Genomic DNA, 20508 nt, shown 5'->3' with positions numbered 1-20508 from the left:
GCAGCGTGAAAAGGAAAGCTGAGTATGTAAGTATGAGGCAGAAAGCGTAAAGAGAGCTGGCAAAAAGAAGGAAAACGTCAAGAGAGCACGCAAAAAGCATAAAAAGAGCACGATGGGAATAACAGACTGTGGTCAGAAGAAAAGGTGAACAGCGTGGGATTGTTTTGAATGTTTTTTGTTCCTCATACTAATGTAAATATATTGGTGAGGAACTAAGTGCTTGGATATTGTACCCTGTAGCTTTGAATTCAGAATGTGTCATAATGACAATAAAGCCTTCTAGTCCACAGATGTCCTATAAAACCTGATGCATTACAGAACAGAAAAATTCAGATTAACTGCATATTTAATCCATGTGTGGAATTGCCCCTTCAATTTAATGGCACTGGTGTCACACTTTCACAGAGTCCTAGAGTAGTATTTGGAGCTGAGCATTTTAAGCTGCTGCTCTGGTTTCAGACCACCGTCCCTGCTTTTATTTCCCTTCTTGTAATTTCTCCTATTGTCACCAATGTCCGAAAGCAAAACTAAAAACACATTTAAAAATAAAGGGGATCTGTGTGAATATATTGTTTGTGCATGCAGTGCGTACATAGGTTTTATTTAAAAAGATGATGCTTTAATTACATTTTAGTGTAGAGGTATGTAAAGGAGAAAATAATTGTGTTGCAATACGAGTCTGTCTATTATTTTATTACAACACTCCTCAGAACTAGTGCCCAAGATGATGCAATCTGGTTCACCTGGAACTCACACTGAACTACAGAGTCCTAATCATGCATGGCTGCTAAAAGGATTGAGAATAAAATTTTGCACCCTTGTGCTATTGTGAACAAGACGTTAAGGGCCACTGGAAAATGGTTCCAAACTTACACAGTCACTGACTCCTGTTGGTAAAGCCTCCAAGTTCTAGCTTATTCTGCAGGGTATTTAAGTACAGTTACGGTGCAAATAATAGGCATTACCAGCCTCCTACCCCAACATTCTGTCCTGTACACAGTTGGAGCAGTGTATAAAACAAGAACTCATGTGACACATTTACCCAAAACATCATAATTGGCGAGGTTGTGTGTGAGGCTGGTACTAAAGCCTGGCCAAGACTACATATCATAGCAAGCAGGTGCAGTTGCACCAGTTTATATTAAATGTGTTAAAGTCTTCTATAATGTAATAAATTAAGGAACAGCATGTGCATACGTTGATGAACAGCATGGTTTCAACCCACATGTGCTCCTTCTCTCTTCTCCTCAGTTTTTTATTTTGCAGACCTCAGTGCACTTGGTGACCTGGTATCTCAGCATCCTGTTAAATCTGTATAATTAATAGCACACAGTTGTATAACCACCACTTAGTATGTTGGCAAAAGCCCACTCATACATCAATGATATGGAGGCATTATTAAACACTGCCAGAATTATTTCTAAAAAGCTGTGTCTGCAGAGTAGGAATTTCAAAACACTTTCTACACCATCTGGTAGGTGGATTTAACACACCTGCCAAGTATTTCTCCTGCTCCAGATTAGATATGCTTTATTTATTTATTTTCCTCTAATGCGTGCGGCGTTGCTCTCTTGCACAAGTGTACCTGTTTTACATATTAGGGTATGGTAGTGTAGTGATAGGCTACTGGATCAGTAATCCAGTGAATGTCAGTCCAAATCCCACAATGGCAGTTTGAGAATTTTGATTTGGAGACTGTCAAAAGTGTCAACAGGGCTTTGTGAGGTGTTTGACATCAGAAGGTTGTTACTGTTAAGGCTCTAACTCTGCCCCAAGACTCTTCCCCAAGTAACTTATCTCTGCACTCAAATTCAAAGGCCTTTAGCCTTTTATTCATCATGACATCTTGACAGCAATTGATTTGCTAAATCACACCCTCTCCACCACCTTTGATGCTCTTGTCCCCGCTAGAACAATTACTCTTGCCCACCTGAATCATTTGCTTCAGTATACCCCTTATCTCTAGTCCTCAAGTCCAAGGAATGCAGACTTAAACATCCTTGGCGCACGATTGGTTTAACCATTCATCACCAGATCTGGCTATACCACTTAAAATGTTATCCTTTACCACCTAGAAGGACATGGGCAGCAAATGCATGGGAACACCACCACCTGCAAGTTCCTCTCCAAGCCACACACCTTCCTGACTTGGAACTATATCGCCATTCCTTCACTCTCCCTGGGTCAAAATCCTGGAACTCCCTTCCTAACAGCACTGTGGGTGTACCTACACCCCAAGGACTGCAGTGGTTCAAGAAATCAGCTCACCACCACCTTCTCAATGGCAATGGCAATTAGGGATGGGCAATAATTGCTGGCCTAGCCAGCGCCACCCACATCCCATGAATGAATTAAAAATAAGGTAATGCTGTCCATCATTAAAACTGCCCACTATTCAGAAGATTATCCAGGAAGGTAAGATAGAACCTGGCTTCTCTTCTCCACCACTAACTATCTTCTTAAACCACACTCCCCTGCCTCCTCCAATATCACCTCCAACAATTTGTGCAATGAAGCACATGGACTGCTTTTGTTACATAGATCAAGACCATCCATTCGGCTGCCTCAGCTCCTTCCCTCACTACCCTAGCCCACTGGGCCTAACTTCTTCTAAAGCTCCCCCTTGACCTAATCTTAATTTGCGTCTTTATTTTCTCCTATCTCCCCTCATGCCCTCTCCAAGCTCATCCTGTGATTTGACCCACCTCTTGCTCTCTGGACCCTTTACCTGCTAACCACTCAATTTCCTTTCCTGGCCCTTATATTAGCAGACATTATCAACAGTTCTCTGTCCTCAGGTACTGTCCCCCTCCTTCAAATCTGCTATCATCACCCTTCTCCTTAAAAAAACAACCCATGACCCCTCCGTCCATGCAAACTACTGCCCATCTCCAACCTCCCTTTCCCCTCCGAAGTCCTTGGTCACCGCCCAAATCCGTGCCCACCTTTCTCAGAACCTCTTATTTGAATCCCTCCAATCAGGTTTCTGCCCCTACCAAAGTAACAAAATGGCTCTTAACAAAGTTACAAATGACATCCGAGTTGACTGTGGCAGTGCTAAACTATCCACCCTCATCCTCCTCAATCTGTCTGCAGCCTCTGACATGGTTGATCACCAAATTCTGTTCCAACACCTCTCCACTGTCATTCAGCTGGGTGGGATTGCACTTCTCTTCCAACTCCCGCACCATTAACTCTGGTGTCCCCCAAAGATCTATACATAGCACCTTACTTTTTCTCATCTACATGCGCCCCTTGGGATACTCAGCTCAACCTCTCCTCCACCTCTCTCGACCCTGGCTACGGCACAAATAAGCATTATTTATACAAATGCATGGAGTATAAGGGACAAATTCCACGAATTGTAGGCACTAATTCAACTTGGGGGGCATGACATGGTAGCCATTACTGAGACATGGCAGCAAGTCGGTCAGGACTGGGAATTAAATATACCAGGTTTTAAGGTCGACAGGAAAGATAGGGAAAATGGTGGAGGGAGAATAGCCTTAGTGATTAAGGATGAAATCACTTCAATGGTAAAAGGATATAATGAGAGGTAAACATGCAGTGGTAGCATTAAGAAATAGGAAAGGATTTCAGACTGCAGTACGAGTTGTTTATAGGACCCCTGGTAGCAGCTGTGAAGTGGTAGATTGTATAAATGCAGAGATTAGGCAAACATGTAGCAAAGTCAGAGTGGTTTTAATGGGGAATTTTATCTTTCATACTGTTGGGGATAAACAGATTAGCACATGTCAGAGAGGTAGTGAATTTCTTGAATAAGTCCAGGATAGATCTCTGCAGCAATATGCCCTAGAATCAACAGGGGAAAGGCAATATAAGATTTAGTAATGAGTAATGAGCCAGATTTACGAACAGCCTAATGGTGCATTAACACTTATTTAATAATGATCATTGTTAATTGTGTAGCAATTGTTTAATTATAAGCAGGTGGAGGGTGTTAACTGGGGTCTTACCTGAGCATTTATAAGGAGACTCTTATTGAGACTGGGGGAGGGTTTGAGTGAGGAGTTACATGTTTGTAATCCTTTTACTCTGTATAATAAATGTGAAACTAAGTAAAGATAGGCTCCAGCATTATCCTTCCACAACAAGCTTTCTGGAATTTAACAATCTGGTGACTACCAGAGGCGACTACAAGAGCAGGTCAGAGGCTAGGAATCCTGCGGCGAGTAACTCACCTCTTGACTCCCCAAAGCCTGTCCACCATCTACAAGGCACAAGTCAGGAGTGTGATGGAATGCTCTCCACTTGCCTGGATGGGTGCACTGAAGAAGCTCGACAACATCCAGGACACCGCTTGATTGGCATCCCATCCAAAAACATTTACTCGCTCCACCACCAACACACATTGGCAGCACTGCAGCAATGCACCAAAGCTACTCAGGCAGCACGTTCCAAACTCGCGACCTCTATCACTTAGAAGGACAAGGGCAGCAGATGTGTTGGAACACCACCATCTGAAAGTTCCCCTCCAAGTCACACACCATCCTGACTTGGAACTATATCGCCATTCCTTCACTGTCACCGGGTCAAGATCCTGGAACTTCCTTCCTAATAGCACTGTGGGTGTACCTAGGTCTCCTGGACTGCAGCGGTTCAAGTGACAGCTCATCACCACATTCTCATGGGCAATTAGGGATGGGCAATAAATGCTGGCCTAGCCAGCGATGCCCAAATCCCATGAAACGAATAAAAAAAAATCATAATATGATCGAGCTCAACGTAGTGATGATAGGAAGAAAGGAGAAACAGCTACTAAGATTCTTATTTTTAAGTATTTAAGTAAGGCTGACTTCAATGGGATGTGACAGAGATTCTCTACAGTAAACTCATCAAATATGTTAAAGGGTAAAATGACAGAGGATCAGTAGGGGGTGCTCAAAAATAATTTAACGTGATATAGATCCAGTTTATATCTCTAAGCAGTGAAAGCTCCACTTGCCAAAAAAGACAGGCATGGCCAACTAAAAAAGTAAAAACAACATAAAAATAAAAGAAAAAGCATACAAAAATGCAAAACAAAAGCACAGATCCTGGCGAATGGGAAAGATACAAAGAGCAGCAAAGGGTGACAAAGCAGATAGTAACAGCTACAAAAGGAGTATGAAAAAAAACAGGCAAGAGATATCAAAGTCAGCACAAAACATTTTTACAATTCTCTTATGCAAAAGAGGGTAGTCAGGAGCAATGTGGGCCCCATAAAAGCTAAAAGAGTTCCGAAGAAGGGTCACTGACCCAAAACGTTAACTCTGCTTCTCTTTCCACAGATGCTGCCAGACCTGCTGAGTGGTTCCAGCATTTCTTGTTTTTATCCCATAAAAGCTAACATTGGTAATGTTGTCAATGAAAATAAGGAAATGCTAGACGTGCTAATTAGTTTTCATCAATATTTACCTTAGAGGAAGAGGCTGTATTTATTAATGACTAAGATGATTGGATATAAAGTGTTATGACCAAGGTGGGAGGAGTGCACTGCCTTTCTCTAGTTCCACTTCTCCACAGGTCACAACATATTTAAATGTTTACCCAGTTACCGATACGGTCAATCATATACTGTACTCTTTATCTCAGAATAAAATATACCAAACAGGTTTCTTAATAAACAACAAAACTATCAGTTTATTATCAAACAAGACTTATCCAGTAAAGATGTAAAGCATTAACACACAGATTGAAATATGAAAGTTCCCAACACATACTCACACACACTGTTTAAAGGAAAAAAATGAAATTTTCTCTTGAGGTCTTTTCCAAAAGACCAGACTAAAAAGAATACTTCGGCCAAATACTTGTTAATTCTTGAAGGAGAAGATATGGAATGATATCAGCTGTCCCTTTATTCTGGTATCCCAAATACGCATAGACTGCTGTCACTGAGATCTTTCTGCAGTAGGTCTTTTCAGGCAGCGTCGAGAATTAATCCGGAAGGCTTTCCAGGAGCTTCTCAGGAGAAATGCGGCATCAGGGGTTTTAGCTCTCACACACTGGATTTTCCAGGGTCTCTTAGAGGGGTGGAGGAAAGATGAGCTGGGTATTTCTTTCAGCTGTCTACAAACCCAACTGCCTTCAAAACAGACCACACCCCAACAGCAAGTCAAAACCTCCTGACCACCATAAATATTGACATGTCATTTCTCTGTAAACAACTCCCCTGGCCACCAAGGTTCCTGTTGTTTATCTAGCTTAAGGCGTGTGACATCCAGCAATGGTTGTTTTTAAACACAAAGCTCAAGTGTCTTCCCAGTGACCCTTGTAAAAGAAAGCACATCCATGGAATCTTTTCCATTTTCCAAATGAACCAATATCCATAATTCCAAAATACAAATCCTCAAAAATTTTTTTAAAAGAAGCACTTTCATAACAAAAGTCACATATCCAAATTTGTTGATGACACAAAGACAGGGGGCATTATAAGCAGTGTAGATGGAAGCATAAAATTATGAAGAGATATTGATAGATTAAGTGAATGGGCAAAACTGTGGCAAATGGATTTCAATGTAGGTGAATGTGAGGTCATCCACTTTGGAATTAAAAGGATAGAACAGGTTGCATTCTAAATGGTGAAAAACTAGAAACACTGGTGGTTCAAAGAGACTTGGGGTCCAAGTGCATGGATCATTAAAATGTCCTGAACAATTACAGAAAATTATCAAAAAGGCTAATGGATGTTGGTCTTTATATCTAGAGAACTAGAATACAATGGGCTAGAAGTCACGCTTCAGCTCTTCAAAGCCCTGGCTAGATAACACCTGGAGTATTTGAGCAGTTCTGTGCAGTTCTTAGGAAGAATATATTGGCGTTGGAGGGAGTGCAGCATAGATTGACCAGAATGATAACTGCACTCCAAGGGTTAATTTACGAGGAGCAATTACACTAATTGGGATTGCATACCCTGGAATTTAGAAGATTAAGGGGCGATTTGATCGACATTTTCAAGACATTAAGGGAAACAAATAGAGTAGATAGAGAGGAAATATTGCCACTGGTTTGGGAGTCTCAGACTAGGAGGCATGGTCTAACAATTAGTGCCAGACCTTTCAAGTGTAAATTCGGAAACACTTCTACATGCAAAGGGTGTTAGAAGTTTGGAACTTTCTTCAGCAAATGGCAATTGATGCTTGAGCAATTGTTAATCTTAAATCTGAGATTAATAGATTTTTGTTAAACAAAGATACTAAGAGATATGGGGCAAAGGTGGGTATTTGGAGTTAGATCAGCCATGATTTAATTGAATGACGGAACAGGCTCGAGAGGCTAAATGGCCTATTCCTGTTCCAATGTTCCAATGATCCCTCCTCACTCTATAAGTTGTCTGACTACTTGTTTGACATCTAGTATTGGATAAAGAGAAATTTTCTCTAATTAAATATTGGGAAGGCGTATGTCATTTTCTTAAGTCCCCATCACAAACTCTATTCCCTTGCTACTCCCATCCCTCTCTCTGATAACTGTCTGAGGCTGGACTATACTGTTCGTACCATTGGTGATATATTTGACCCCGAAGTGGGCTTCCTACCACCTATCCACATGGTCAATAAGACCTTTTTCCACTTCTGTAAGATCACCCAATTCCACCCTTAACTTAGCTTATCTTCTACTGTAAGTCTCATCCTCTGTTACCTTGGGTCTTGTTTGTTCCAATGCACTCCAGGTTGGCCTCCCAGTTTTTCTCTCTGCAAATCTATGGTCGTTCAATTCTGGTACCTGCTACCTAACTTGTATCAAGTTCCATTCACCCATCTGCCCTGGTCTACATTGATTCCTGGTTAAGCAACGCCTCGATTTTAAAATTCTCATACTTATTTTCATATCACTCCATGGTCTCATCCTCCCTATCTCCGTAATTTCCTCCAGCCCCACGATGCCCCCTCGACCTCTGTGCTCCGCCAATTCCAGCCACTTGAGCATTCATGATTCTAACCACTCGACCATTGGTGGCCGTGCTATCAGCTGTCCAAGCCCTAAGCTCTGAAGTTCCCTCTCTATGGGTAGAATTTTCTGCAACCAGACCTGCATGCAGCAGAGAGGCCATTTGAACTTGAAGCAGGCTTTGCCATGGTGAGCCACAGCAGTAGCATTCCACGTCCGTGTTTCCCAACCAATCAGAGAACACCAGCAGGATGACACATCAAATCCATCAAAGGAAGGATTTCTAGTTAAAGTGACCCCCACAGGGGTCAGAAAGTCTCAACTGGACATGGCTTTAGCAACCACAGGAATGGAGAGGAGACCTGGGAAGGCTGCTCCTTGGGTCTCAGACTCTTGCCTGGACATCCTGCTGCAGGATCTGTGGGACTGAAATGAGATGATGTTTGCCAAGCATGGGTGGAAGAAGCCAAGAAGGTGTGGATGGAACTGGCCAAGGAAGTGAGCAGTGTGAGTGTGGTCCCTCGAGCACGAGATTGAGCATCAAAAGTTCAAGGACCTCAGGAGGGCAGGAAAGGTGATTGGTGTGACACTTTCAGGTGCCAAGATCCACACTCTGCCTTCCCCAGAATTCTCCTGCACAACACATCTCAGAACACTAGACCTCAGTCTAATATACCTTGCAGTTCCACTTATTCCTCTCTCTGGAGGCACCTCCTCACATTCTCATCAGAACAGCCAACACTGATACTCACCCTCATTTTTGTGCCATCTCACATACATGCATCACAATCACCCTCCACAAATGTTGTCCTTCCCTTCTCTCCACACAATTCATTTCTCATACTCACAACTCTCTGTTTTCTATCTTGCAGAAGAGAGTGCAGAACTCCAGGCAGAGGCAGAGAAACAGGGATGGGGAGGATGGTGGAGGTATCTCAGATGAAAGGCAGCTTGATGGCCACTGGCAATGCATACTCACTTGGTCCACTGGGAAGCAGGCCTTTTTCGAGGAGGTTGCAGATATCAGCAACGACCTGGCATGAAAGCCTGAGCCTCCTGAGGCACTGGTTCTCACACATGTCACGAGAGTTGATCCTCTGACTGGAGACCCTGTGTTGGGGGCCTTGCCTCCTTCAAGCTAGAAATCTGTCTCGATCCCCTCTATCCCGTGCAGCGGCATGTGGCTGCGGAGAAGGCAGCTGATACCGCTGTTGGCATTGCTCCTATTGTTGGTGTTGCCATTGCTGTTCCAGTTGTTTCTTATCAGAGGTCCAAGGTAGAGCTGCATAAGCTGCTTCAATGCTGCAGTGAAGACTGACAGCAGGGATGTGCAGATCAAGGTGAGTGAACTTCAAGAAACTGGATCAAACATTGAAAGCACACTCTCAGAAGAGGTGCTGTGAGCACCGGCCTCTCACCTAGGGAAGACTGCAGCTTTTCAGTTTCACTGTTTGTAGGTTTCCCAACCTGTCAGTTTCAATGAACAATGACTTCCCCCACTGTGCTCTCCCTGGTAGAATCTGGTGAGTTGCTGTCAACACTTGCTCTGGCTGTTAAAGCCAGAATTCTGGGTTAAAAGCAGAATCAATTGCCTAAGTGAACATTTTAATTACTTACTCAACAGATCCATGGGGGCTCCTTGCTTACCTCTGTACACACCCTGTGAAACCCAGAAATGGGTGGGATCATGTCAAGTTTCCAATCTGACACCACCTTTCGAGATTTTAACTCCCTGCCCGCACCCAAACCCACTCCCTGTGCCCCCCCCCCCCCACCTCACCCCACTCCATTGGGAGTTAAGATTCGGCCCTATATTTCTCCACTGCTCTACCTCTGTTTCCTCCTTTAAGACACTCCTTATGTGACTTGATGTTAAATTTTACGTAAGAACATAAAAAATAGGAGCAGAAACAAGCCATTCGACCCTTCTCTGTCATACAATATGATCATGGCTGATCGTCTACTTCAACTCCACCTTCCCACTCTATCCCCATTTCCCTTAATCATAAAAACATAATAAGAGTAGGCCATGAGATTGATACAAAGAGTGCTGATGCTCAAATGGGCGCAATCTGTAATGCCTTACATTTGAGATAACTTGCTATGCTGTGCAACTGATGCTTCGAGCAGGATTTTGGGTTTTGTGTCAGGGCCCTGATGTCAGGGTCAATTGGTGGCAGTGATTTTCCCTGAATTGGCCAATTAGTGTCCAGAGGGCACAAACTGAAAGATTGTAAAATGAACAGTGCAAGGACTGAGAAGGAAGTGTGAGTTAAAATGGTGAATTCAATATCAAATCAGGTACAGAAAAAGTTTGTTCCATAACGCTCCTGTAAATTGCCTTGGGGATGTTTACTATGTTGAAAGTGCATTATAAATGCAAACTGTTTCTGTTGTTGGTCAATAGGATTGAGGAGGTTTCTTTGGAAATCAAGGATATATAAGAAAATGTCTGTGGCAGGTCAAATAACGCTGCTGGCTGTTAATTAGACTTGCCCTTACCCATTTAATGTCAACAATATTTTACCCTGCAAGTGGCTGAAAGTTTGAGATAAATGACAGGCCCCCTTTACAGGGTATCTAGGATCTGAGTGAACAGAGCAAGCAACTGTCTTTCTTCTTAATCAATCAGACTGAAAGATTGTAAAATGAACAGTGCAAGGACTGAGAAGGAAGTGTTGGTTAAAATGGTGAATTCAATATCAAATCAGGTGCAGAAAGAGAAATGTAGAGACAGAAAGAAAGATTGGGTTGAGAGAGAGAGAGAGAGAGAGAAAAGGGACAGAAAAAAAAGTTAATAATTTTTATTTTAATTTCAAAAAATCACTGCGAGGTGACTGCTTCTGATGACCCCCATTTGAACCTGATGTCGGAGTCCAAACACAAAACTCAAAATCCTGCCTGAAGTATCAGTTGCACAGTGTGGCAAGTTACCTGAAGGAATGAGACTCCACACCTGTAATAGTTCATTTGCAGTGCCAGAGGTTGACTAGCAGTAATTAACATTTATCACAGTGTTAAATGGGCACTTAGACTTGAAGTGACTTGACTTAACTTTCTGTGGCAAGTTTAGATTGCATCTATCGTGCAAGTACAGGAACTTCACACTGTTCAATGCATTTGAATGGGGAGCTGGGGAGCAAGATGCCATTTTGCAAAGCTAATGGCAGAAAGGTACATCTCTGACAGCAACTTTGCAATATCCACATCTGATTGCATATCTGCCTTTAGTTGCTTGGCATTTGCACTTAAATAATAGCAAGCACTATTAGCCTCAAAGTTTCACTGACAACGATTGTTGGGTCAATGATTTTCACATTAAAGATCAATGTTCAGACCTCTTCTTAGTTTAGCAGTAGTTCTTTTAGGTGTTTTTGTAGTAAAAGGTATAGAAATTCTTTATCAGTTGGAAACTACATCTCACAAAGAGACAGTAGGGAAGGTTACAAAAGTTAGGATGTGCATCGCTAAACTGAGCCGATACAGGCAAATTTAAGTGTGTCACTTGGACATAAAAGTTTCCTTGAGATCAAGGGAAGTAAGGTTTAAGCCATATAGTTCAGATACAACTATCAGCACAGGTCAATTTACCCAGGAGCAGACGATCCAGGAGAAATGGACAGCACCTTCAGACACGGCGATTCATCATTCTGACATTGCAGAAGGCTAACACTATCATCCCAGAGGAAGGTAAGGCTAGCAGTTCATCTATGTCAGTCCATAAGGATGAAGTCATATAAATTTTGGAAAGATTACGAACTACAAGCATATAGACTTTAATCTATTCGATAGCTGGCTATCTACAGCTGTTAACTTGTCTACTATCTATGGCGTCTAATCCTAAATTAATCTCAATTCATCTATACCAATATCAGACAATGATCTCAGCGGTATATTAATAATCAGCAAGCATTTAATACTGAATTACTGTGACATAACTGAACTGCCTTTGTAACATGTTATTACTAATTGTTTACATAATGTTAAAATTCAAGTTTAAATATCTTCTTCACATGAAAATGTCTGTTTGCCTCTCCTGCTAGCCTAGCTAAGTCCTCCTGAAGTACTCCACAGCCCTCACTGATTGCTAAACGTCCTAATTTTGTGTCATCAATATTGCGTTCCGTATGCCCAAGTCCAAATCGTCTATGGATATAAAAAACAAAAGTGGGCCCAACAATGACCCCTGGGTTACATCACTTCCAATCTTTCTGTAATCCAAGCAACACTTATTAATTGCGATCAGAGCTTCTGGAAGCTCCTGTCTGACCTTCTTCCATCAGGACTTGTTGATTCATCAACTTTAAGTCAGGATAGTTTTCCAGAACCAATTCCTTTTTTACAGTTATTTTTAACAATTGTTCCATTTGCTGCTCTAATGCACAGAAATTCTGACTTTTATCATTTGTAAACATTGGCATAAAATATTTATGAATAACTCCTCCATGCCTTTATCCTGCACAACTAGATCCCCCTTCTCTGGATGATCCTACTCTTTATTTAACTAGTCTTTTGTTTTTATTATGTTTATAAAAATTCTAGCTATTTCCTTTTATTATGATGTGCTAATTTTTTCTTCTTATGCTTTGTTAGCCTTTCAAATTTCCCAGATTGCGACCATTGAGATACTGCTAAGAATTTTCCTTCTAATTCCTGTAATTCCTTTTGTAGGACCTCAGTGATATAACTTAGTTCCAATATGAATCATTTCTTCTGACTGCTCCACTTCCCTTTCCAAAATATTTTGCACTAATTCTGTGCTACAATATACCTTTTCCTCAGTACCTTAATGCATGCAATTCACAACCCACAGGGCAAATGGTCAATGCCTGACAGCACAGGCTGTACCCTTGACAGAGGACAAGTCTGCTGCTGCCATGTAATAAGTCAAGTGTTTGCTATTGCAAAATTTACCAAGAGTCTCTTCCAGGATGTAAGCATTACATTTACTCTGCAAAATGAAGCTCTGTTAGAAAGTTCCCAATAGTCATAATTAAGTCTTTCACCCTTTCAAAAACTTCAAAATAATGATTTATGTGTTGTATTTTGAGGGAAGACCCCTACTTTAATCAGATTGCATTTCTTTCAATCACCAACATCATTTCACCATCACAATCTAATATTAAATAAATATGTTCTATAAATGAACTTACCTTCCAGGGATCAGTATACAGTCAATGGGTGGTGGCTTTGTTTTTGGAATGGCATAGAGAGGATATCTGTCACCATGGCGAATCATAACATGTACTGACATTAATTTATAGTCTGGTGGTGCATGGCCTAAGGATACAGGAAAAAGTCAGCCATTAATACACAAAATTTTGAGCAGATAAAAACTCTTCACAATATACAACCAATATTTGTAATTCATTTGTAAATATATTTGAGCTTTTAAAACAGAAATCAATGTAGATGCATTCAGGCAACATCTACTACTCTACTAACACACCATCACACCCACTAATCACTGCTTGCCTTCTGAGCAGAAACCTCATACAATTCTGCATATATATATATATATATATATATATATATATATCAGGGGACCAGTACAGCCAGTGAGGTTGGATGCACAAGTCTCCAAAAGGATACAAATAGATCCCACTAGTTAAGTCCAGGGTGTGAAAGTGTCTGGGACCATTGAAGATAAGGGGAAAATAAAGTTTCACTGGATGGTAGGGTGGGGGTGAGGTGGGGAGAGGTGTAGGCACCCTTCCCAGATGGTGGCCACAGAATTTTCGAAGTTTGTTCCCATTCTGTTCCAACCTCACTCCATAAAAGAATGGCTTGCATAAACAACTAACTACATGGTTGACTCTCTGCTCAAACTATGCTGAATTATACCCATTAAGCAGTAGAAAGTCTTCATGCAGTCCTTTGAGCCGTTTGTCTGCAATGTAAGCAAACATGCAGTAGTGCTTGTCTGACATGTGTGTAGATATGCAAGGAAGGTTTAGCAAGCTGCAGAGTACCTTAGAGTATGAGGTAACTCCAAGCAGCCTGCATGGGAACTCCCAAAAATAGAAGGGCTTTGTACAGTTGCAGCTTTCCTCACTACCAGTTTGTTTGTCACTACCGCGACCTTGAGCTCCAGTCTCTTACTTCTGGCTGATACAGGTTAGAAGGTCGGCTTGAGAGCACCTTGATAGTAGGCTTCATTCTCTTCAGCACTAGCTGAGGGTCTGTCCCAACAGAATTCGCTGTTAATCCACAAGCGGAAACCAGCAGTTGGATAATGGCAGAATGAGAGAGAGAGATAAAGACTTCAGCTCGCAGGAAAAGGACTCATCCAACCCTCCAATTTGGCCTTCTTAGCAGATTGTACAAGAGGCAAGTAGAGTTCAGCAGCAGCCAACCAGCAGAAGTGGAAGTGCTGGCAGTGGTGGCAGAACCATCTCATGACTCTACAGAATAAGAGCATTCACCATAGACAAGTTTTTTTAAAATTTGTTTCACAGGATGTGGGAGCCACTGGCAAGGCCAGTATTTGTTGTCCATCCCCAAATGCCCTCGAGAAGGTGGTGGTGAGCTGCCTTCTTGAACCACTGCAATCCATCTGGTGCAGGAACACCCACAGTGCTGGTAGGGAGGGAGTTCCAGGATTTTGATCCAGCGACAGTGAAGGATCAGCAATATATTTCCAAGTCAGGAAGAGGCGAGTGAGTTGCAGCCAAGTAGGACTTTGGTGTAATGTCCATCCTTCCAATTTTGTGTTCCCTCTGTGCTGGTTATGCACCTTTCACAGGAGGCTTAAATCTGCTCTTTAGTATTAGTGCAGCTCAGTCTATTTCACACACGTGCAACCCTGTTCATAGCAATACATTAAACCATTTCCAATTCATTTGAGTTGTATATAATTCTTGATACAATTATGCCACTTAAATATAATCTCTTTATTGAGTTTAAAATTCTTAGCAGATTAAATATAATCAATCCACATTCATCGAGACAGCTGCAGATTTTAAAGTCCAGCCACATTTCATAAAATGCTATTTAGTTGTACTGTCAGTTTGTTTGCCCTGAAATCCTGAATGACTTTCACTTGTGGTTTCCATTTAAACATGAGTATGGCCGTGGCCTCTGTGGAGCAACCAAGTATCTCTAACATCAAACACACTTGTGAGCAATCTTGCTCCAGCCTTTGTTTGAATGCATTGGGATTGTGCAATATGAAATTGCTTTTAAAGAGTACCTATGTGGAATAATCTGTGTTTAGGGATGCCACCTTTTGTCCAGGCCAGGGCCAAAGCTGGATGGAGATCGGGATGTCAATAGACAGTATACCAGCTTGAGTTTTAACCTGTTCCTGGCTGATAAAAATTCTTTGAATATCTTAATAACTAATGGCTCAGTAGGACACTAAAGTAAAGGGGGTAGAAACAAAATGCTATTTTTAAAAAATGAGTAATGCTGTGAGGGCTACTGCCAGCACAAAGCCTTGATTTAAAAAACCATGTTACGGCTACATGCCCCACTGGTGATGCTCTGCAATGGTGGCTTGGAATATTACCCGGTATCTGGTTTGCATTTCAGAAATTTCCAGACAGCTTCCATGAAGAAACAGAATCTCCACCCAGCGCTGCCAGCAATTCAGCACACAAAAACTGGAAACAGCTCACAGCAAGGTCTGCTAAATATAGCTTGAACAGAGAAAGATAAAATTTTGTCTCTAAAGGCAAGTAACTGTCACTAGTGCCTGAAATAATACATTCTTAAATCATGCAGGTTTATACCAAAAACAACAATGACTTGGTGCATAATTGCACTGCCAATTGGGGCACTGACTTTTCAGACCAGGAGGGTCCCAGATTCAACCCGTGACCCCTACCACCTGGAAGGACAAGGGCAGCAGATGCATGCGAACACCACCACCTGCAAGTTCCCCTCCAAGCGACACACCATCCTGACTTGGAAATTATTGCCATTTCTTAGGAACTCCCTGCCTAAAAGCACCTTTATCACATGGACTGCAGTGGTTCAAGAAGCCACCTTCTCCAGGGCAATTAGGGATTGGCAATTAATACGGGCACTGTTAGCGACAACCACATGGGCAATGGGTTGAATTATAACCCCCAAAAACAGGTGGGTTGGGGTTGGGTCAGATGTTAATACTTTAAAATCTCAAAAACGATTCCAACCAGCCACAAATCTGCCCACTTCCAGGCTTAACAGATGCAGGACAAGGGGCAGGCAACCAACCCACTCCCAGGAGGCAGGTTGGCCAATTAAATATTTTAATGAGGCTGGCAGCCTCTAATTTGATCAGCTGTACAAGTTTAACCTTGGCCAGCCAGATTTCCTGAGCCTCAGGAAACCTGGCAGCTGAAAGGAGGTGGGAGCACCTTTGGGGAGAATGTAAGTGCTTCCCTTCAGCCTCACAAGCTCCCCACAACCATTAGACCACTGCCCCCACAGCCCAAAAAAACCCCTCACTTCTGCCTCCCGAGGTCAGGGATCAGACCCCACACTGGGTCATGGATCAGCCCTCCTGGGTAGCACCACCACCCCCGCACTGGGGTTGGGGATCAGTTACATCTCCATGCTCCCACTTGTAGCAGCAGCCAACTTAACTGTGGCTGTTGTCTCGTCTGAAATGCTCCCAGCCTGACTGGAAGCCAGGCAGAAAATCTATCAAAGCAAAACTACACATACTGTAGAGCCAAAGCTCCTCAGCACATGGGGAAACCTGAATGTCCGGGTTTACCAACAGAAACCCTGCAACCTTCCACCCTCCCACCTACAGACGCCACCTCTGTCAAGATTGAGCTCATGTACTTCAATACAAATGACCCAATATGCAGAGACCCTATAGTACAAAAAGCTGCTTTTACATTGTTTGAGCTAGTGCTGATAGTTGATAAAGTATAAGGTTTGCGCAGTTGGCTAGAAACCAAATGGTTGCTGGAAGGACCCGGATGTTTTCCATTTGATCTGCAGTTGGCAAGAGTGCTGCATTTCCAGGAATTGACGACACAATTGTCATAGGTCTTACGCAATGTTAAAAGCAGTTTAAGAGCCACATTGTTTTGGGCCTTTACAAGCTGCAGTCAGATCTTCAGTTTGAACTAGAGAGCCATCTTCCTGTCTTTTTTTTTAAACTTAAATTTCAGATCTCCAGCTTTTATGTGGAGTGACAGAAAATAAGTATAAACGGGCAATCAGAATGTGGAAATCAAGGTTTTCTATTTGAACACCACTTCCCAGGAAATTCACCTATACCCATAAAATTGCCTGTATTTATGTAAAATAGACTTCATTTTTCCCATTCAATGAATATGCATCTCCTGATGCAAATTTGCATAAATACTGTAATAAGCATTTCTGACTTGCCACGTTGTCAGGGTAATAGGAATCAAACATGTACAGTAAGACTGAGCTGCACGCAAAGAGGTACTCAATGTTTAGAAATAAATTAATATAAAAAAAGACCCAATATTTAAACTCTGTGCTTGCAATCTATATTTCACTGTTCCTTAAGTGAAAAAGATGCAGCTATTAATGAAATGTGCAAATCTTGTTACCTTCAACACCAGAAAAGCACTTCAGAAATGTTGGTAAAAATATGTTAACTTACATCAGAATTTAGTGCCATTTTCAATGCTTGGTGTTCAAATAACAGCATTTCTGTTGAAGTCACACAATTCAGATTCAGTCTAAATTTGTTACACATCACATGCGTGTAACTACATCTGTGGTAAGTGACAGGAAAGACTAGCACTGAGCCTGAAATACTTCTGAAGATCGGTCAGGCAAGGAATGCACCGTTTTGGAGTTCTAGTGGGTTAATAGTCTAAAATACTAATGTCCACGGTTACCATTTTTGAAATTACAAAAGATTCCAGATAGTACATATCAGAATTCCCCCTTCCACCCCTCTCCCTCTCCCCCCCCATCACCGCACCCCCACTGACCCCGGGGTGCAAACTCAGGCTGGGTTCCACAGGCAGCAGTCATTCTTTCTATATGGTTCAGTTTCACAATGGGCTGTGCATTTATCAAGTAAAACCTCAGGGCAGCTGATAATCAGGTTTAAATTGAATCTATGCTATCACTATTTAGAGTATTAATATCAATACTTCACAGGGGACAGAGGAAAGATTGCTTCTAAACCAACAGACTGTAACATTGTATGATTCTCTTAATTAACCATCTTGAATTGCTGCCATGAATGCCACTAACAATGAGAGACCTTTAACCACCACTACCTGATCCCAGTTCAAAATGGTCTCACTTAGAACTTTGAAAGAATAATATCCAATTATACTGCTGATAGATTTTACATTTTGCTCCCAGTATCAGTTTATCAAAGAATTAGAGAATGTTTTACAATTCAAAGGAATATAGCATGAAAATTTCATTTATCCACCCACCACTGCACTTTACAAAATCCTAGTGACAACACTGTAAATACAATGTACCACTGATGTACTGCCTTGCTGAAAATTATATGATGCACACACGAATATTGTATGAAACCACTTGATTATGCTGCTCCAGTACAGCGTTTTCTGTATGTTCCATAACAGAGTTTCTGTCCAAATGGACATGAAATGGATAAATTACCCCCTTCTCCCAGAATCACTGACTCATGCTGAAATACAGTTCCACAGACACTCCTCAGTGATAATCCTGTCAGAACTGGCAGAGTGAGCATGGTTCCTGCCTATTCCTCTTGGTGTTGACCTCAATGGATTTTCCTGGCTCAGCTAATTTAAATATTGTTCAGTAAGCTCCTGGTGGGACTTCCAGTGGCATCAAACAGCCTGGCTCTGGGAGGGGCTGGATGCCTGCAGCAATGGAGCAGAGGAAAGTGGAGCAAAGTGGAGCCTCTGGGCAGCTGAGGAATTAAGAAAATGTTTTACAAATTTTAAGTTTGACATGCTTGTCAAGTGCAATAAAGATTAACTGCACTCAGCTTGCAGGTTATATAAAATTGAAAGCCACACAACCCCACTGTGGTCCTTCAGCTATGTTGAACACTGGTACATAACGACATCGTTGATGCTCAGATTCACAGAGATGCTAATGAAGGAAAAAGCATCAGATGATGTTTTTTCCTTCTTTTTTTCACACCTTGGGATGTGAGTAGTACATTGCCACACATATTGATGATCACTTATTGTTTCCTGAGAAGTTGGTGAGCCTTTTCCTTGAATGCCTGCAGTCCCCTTGGTTGTTGTCACATTAACGTTGTTCAGTTTCGTAGCAGTTGTTCGATTTTACAACTGAGTGGATTGGTAGACCACTTCAGAGGACATTAAGAGTCAACCACATATTATAGGACTGGAGACACAAATACCATGTAGAAGTGTAGGTGAAGAACATTAAAAAGGTTTTATGTCAATTCAACATTTTTCTGATCCAATTTTCCAGGACTCAATTCCACAATTTGGCACTCGGTGGGATTTGTACTCATGAATTCTGATCCAGAACCATAACCACTATGCTACTGTACCTCCTGATATTTGAATACATTCAGCCAGATATGGGCCACGTATTCAGTGTCCACTGTCACTCTGGAAGAATATTCCAGATATTGGGAGCTGACAGAATGGATCCCAGGGCAATTTCACTTCCCCATCCACTCATGTATTTCCTGAAAATAGGAGGAAAACCTAGCCCTAATATCTTTGGCAAAGTGAGGCACAGCCCAGACAGCTAAATTGGTTAGCCGATTCTACTGTGGGAAACAACACAGTGTAGTTTGATCTGGTCCTCATCTTTGCACTGTATAGTAGGAAGCACTGGATAACAATCAGCAATGGGATGATTTCTAACCTCCTCAAACCAAGATGCTTCAGTCAATTGCAGTACCCGTACCAACAGTCCAACCAAAGTTGGCACCTTTCAATCTAAGTGATTTAGCATATCATACTGCATGTGCTACTAAGCCACTACAGAAGCTCAGATATAACATTTAAAATCTCACAACTGTCCTTCTTTGAACACAGGCTCAAATTTCCAGAATATCCTACTCCAAACATTTTCTTCCAATCGTCCTTATAGTGTTAGCTGGGAAAAGTACAGCAGAAATATTGAGGCCCTGAAATTCAGCTCTCTAGAGTCCATATTTTCAGTGATACAAGTATCGTTTGCATCGAAAATGGTATCCATGGCATGCACACTCACTTCTGGTTCCAGTCACGCCGAACACCGTTTTGGTGAGGGTGTTATTGGCCGCAGGGAGCATCCACCGAAGTAAGCAGAGTAGACAGATCATGTCAACCATCGTGTAACGCTGATTTGACGCCAGTACTGCCATTCTGGACCTCAACACTCCATCTTTTTTTTTATTATATCATGGGATGTGGGCATAGCTAGCAAGGCCAGCATTTGTTGTCCATTCCTAATTGTCCTTGGCAACTGAGTGGCCTGCTAAGCCATTTCAGAGAGAAGTTAAAAGTCAAACACATTCCTGTGAGTCTGGTGTCACATGTAGGCCAGACTAGGTAAGGACAGCAGATTTCCTTCCTTAAAGGACATTAGTGAACCAGATGGGTTTTCACAACTATTGATGATAGTTTCATGGCACCATTATTAAGACTAGCTTTCAATTCCAGATTTTTATTAATTAATTGAATTTAAATTCCAGCAGCTGCCAGGAGGAGATTTCAA

The 20508-nt window shown here is 41.9% G+C and overlaps 1 protein-coding gene across 10 annotated transcripts in view; it reads right to left on the bottom strand.

Moving 5' to 3' along the window:
- The window catches only part of pxylp1 (2-phosphoxylose phosphatase 1), a 209704-nt gene that overhangs the window by 40886 nt on the left and 148310 nt on the right, over positions 1-20508 (bottom strand). For all 10 annotated transcript variants that reach the window (XM_068042116.1, XM_068042118.1, XM_068042122.1 and 7 more), the window contains one exon: positions 13047-13173. In XM_068042116.1, the coding sequence (XP_067898217.1) occupies positions 13047-13173 (127 nt within the window). The remainder of the gene's footprint in view (positions 1-13046; positions 13174-20508) is intronic.

This window comes from Heterodontus francisci, chromosome 11, assembly GCF_036365525.1.
Source record: "Heterodontus francisci isolate sHetFra1 chromosome 11, sHetFra1.hap1, whole genome shotgun sequence".
NCBI lineage: Eukaryota > Metazoa > Chordata > Chondrichthyes > Heterodontiformes > Heterodontidae > Heterodontus > Heterodontus francisci.
The sequence above is the reverse complement of the archived record's forward strand: the minus strand, read 5'-3'. Positions and strand labels throughout refer to the sequence as shown.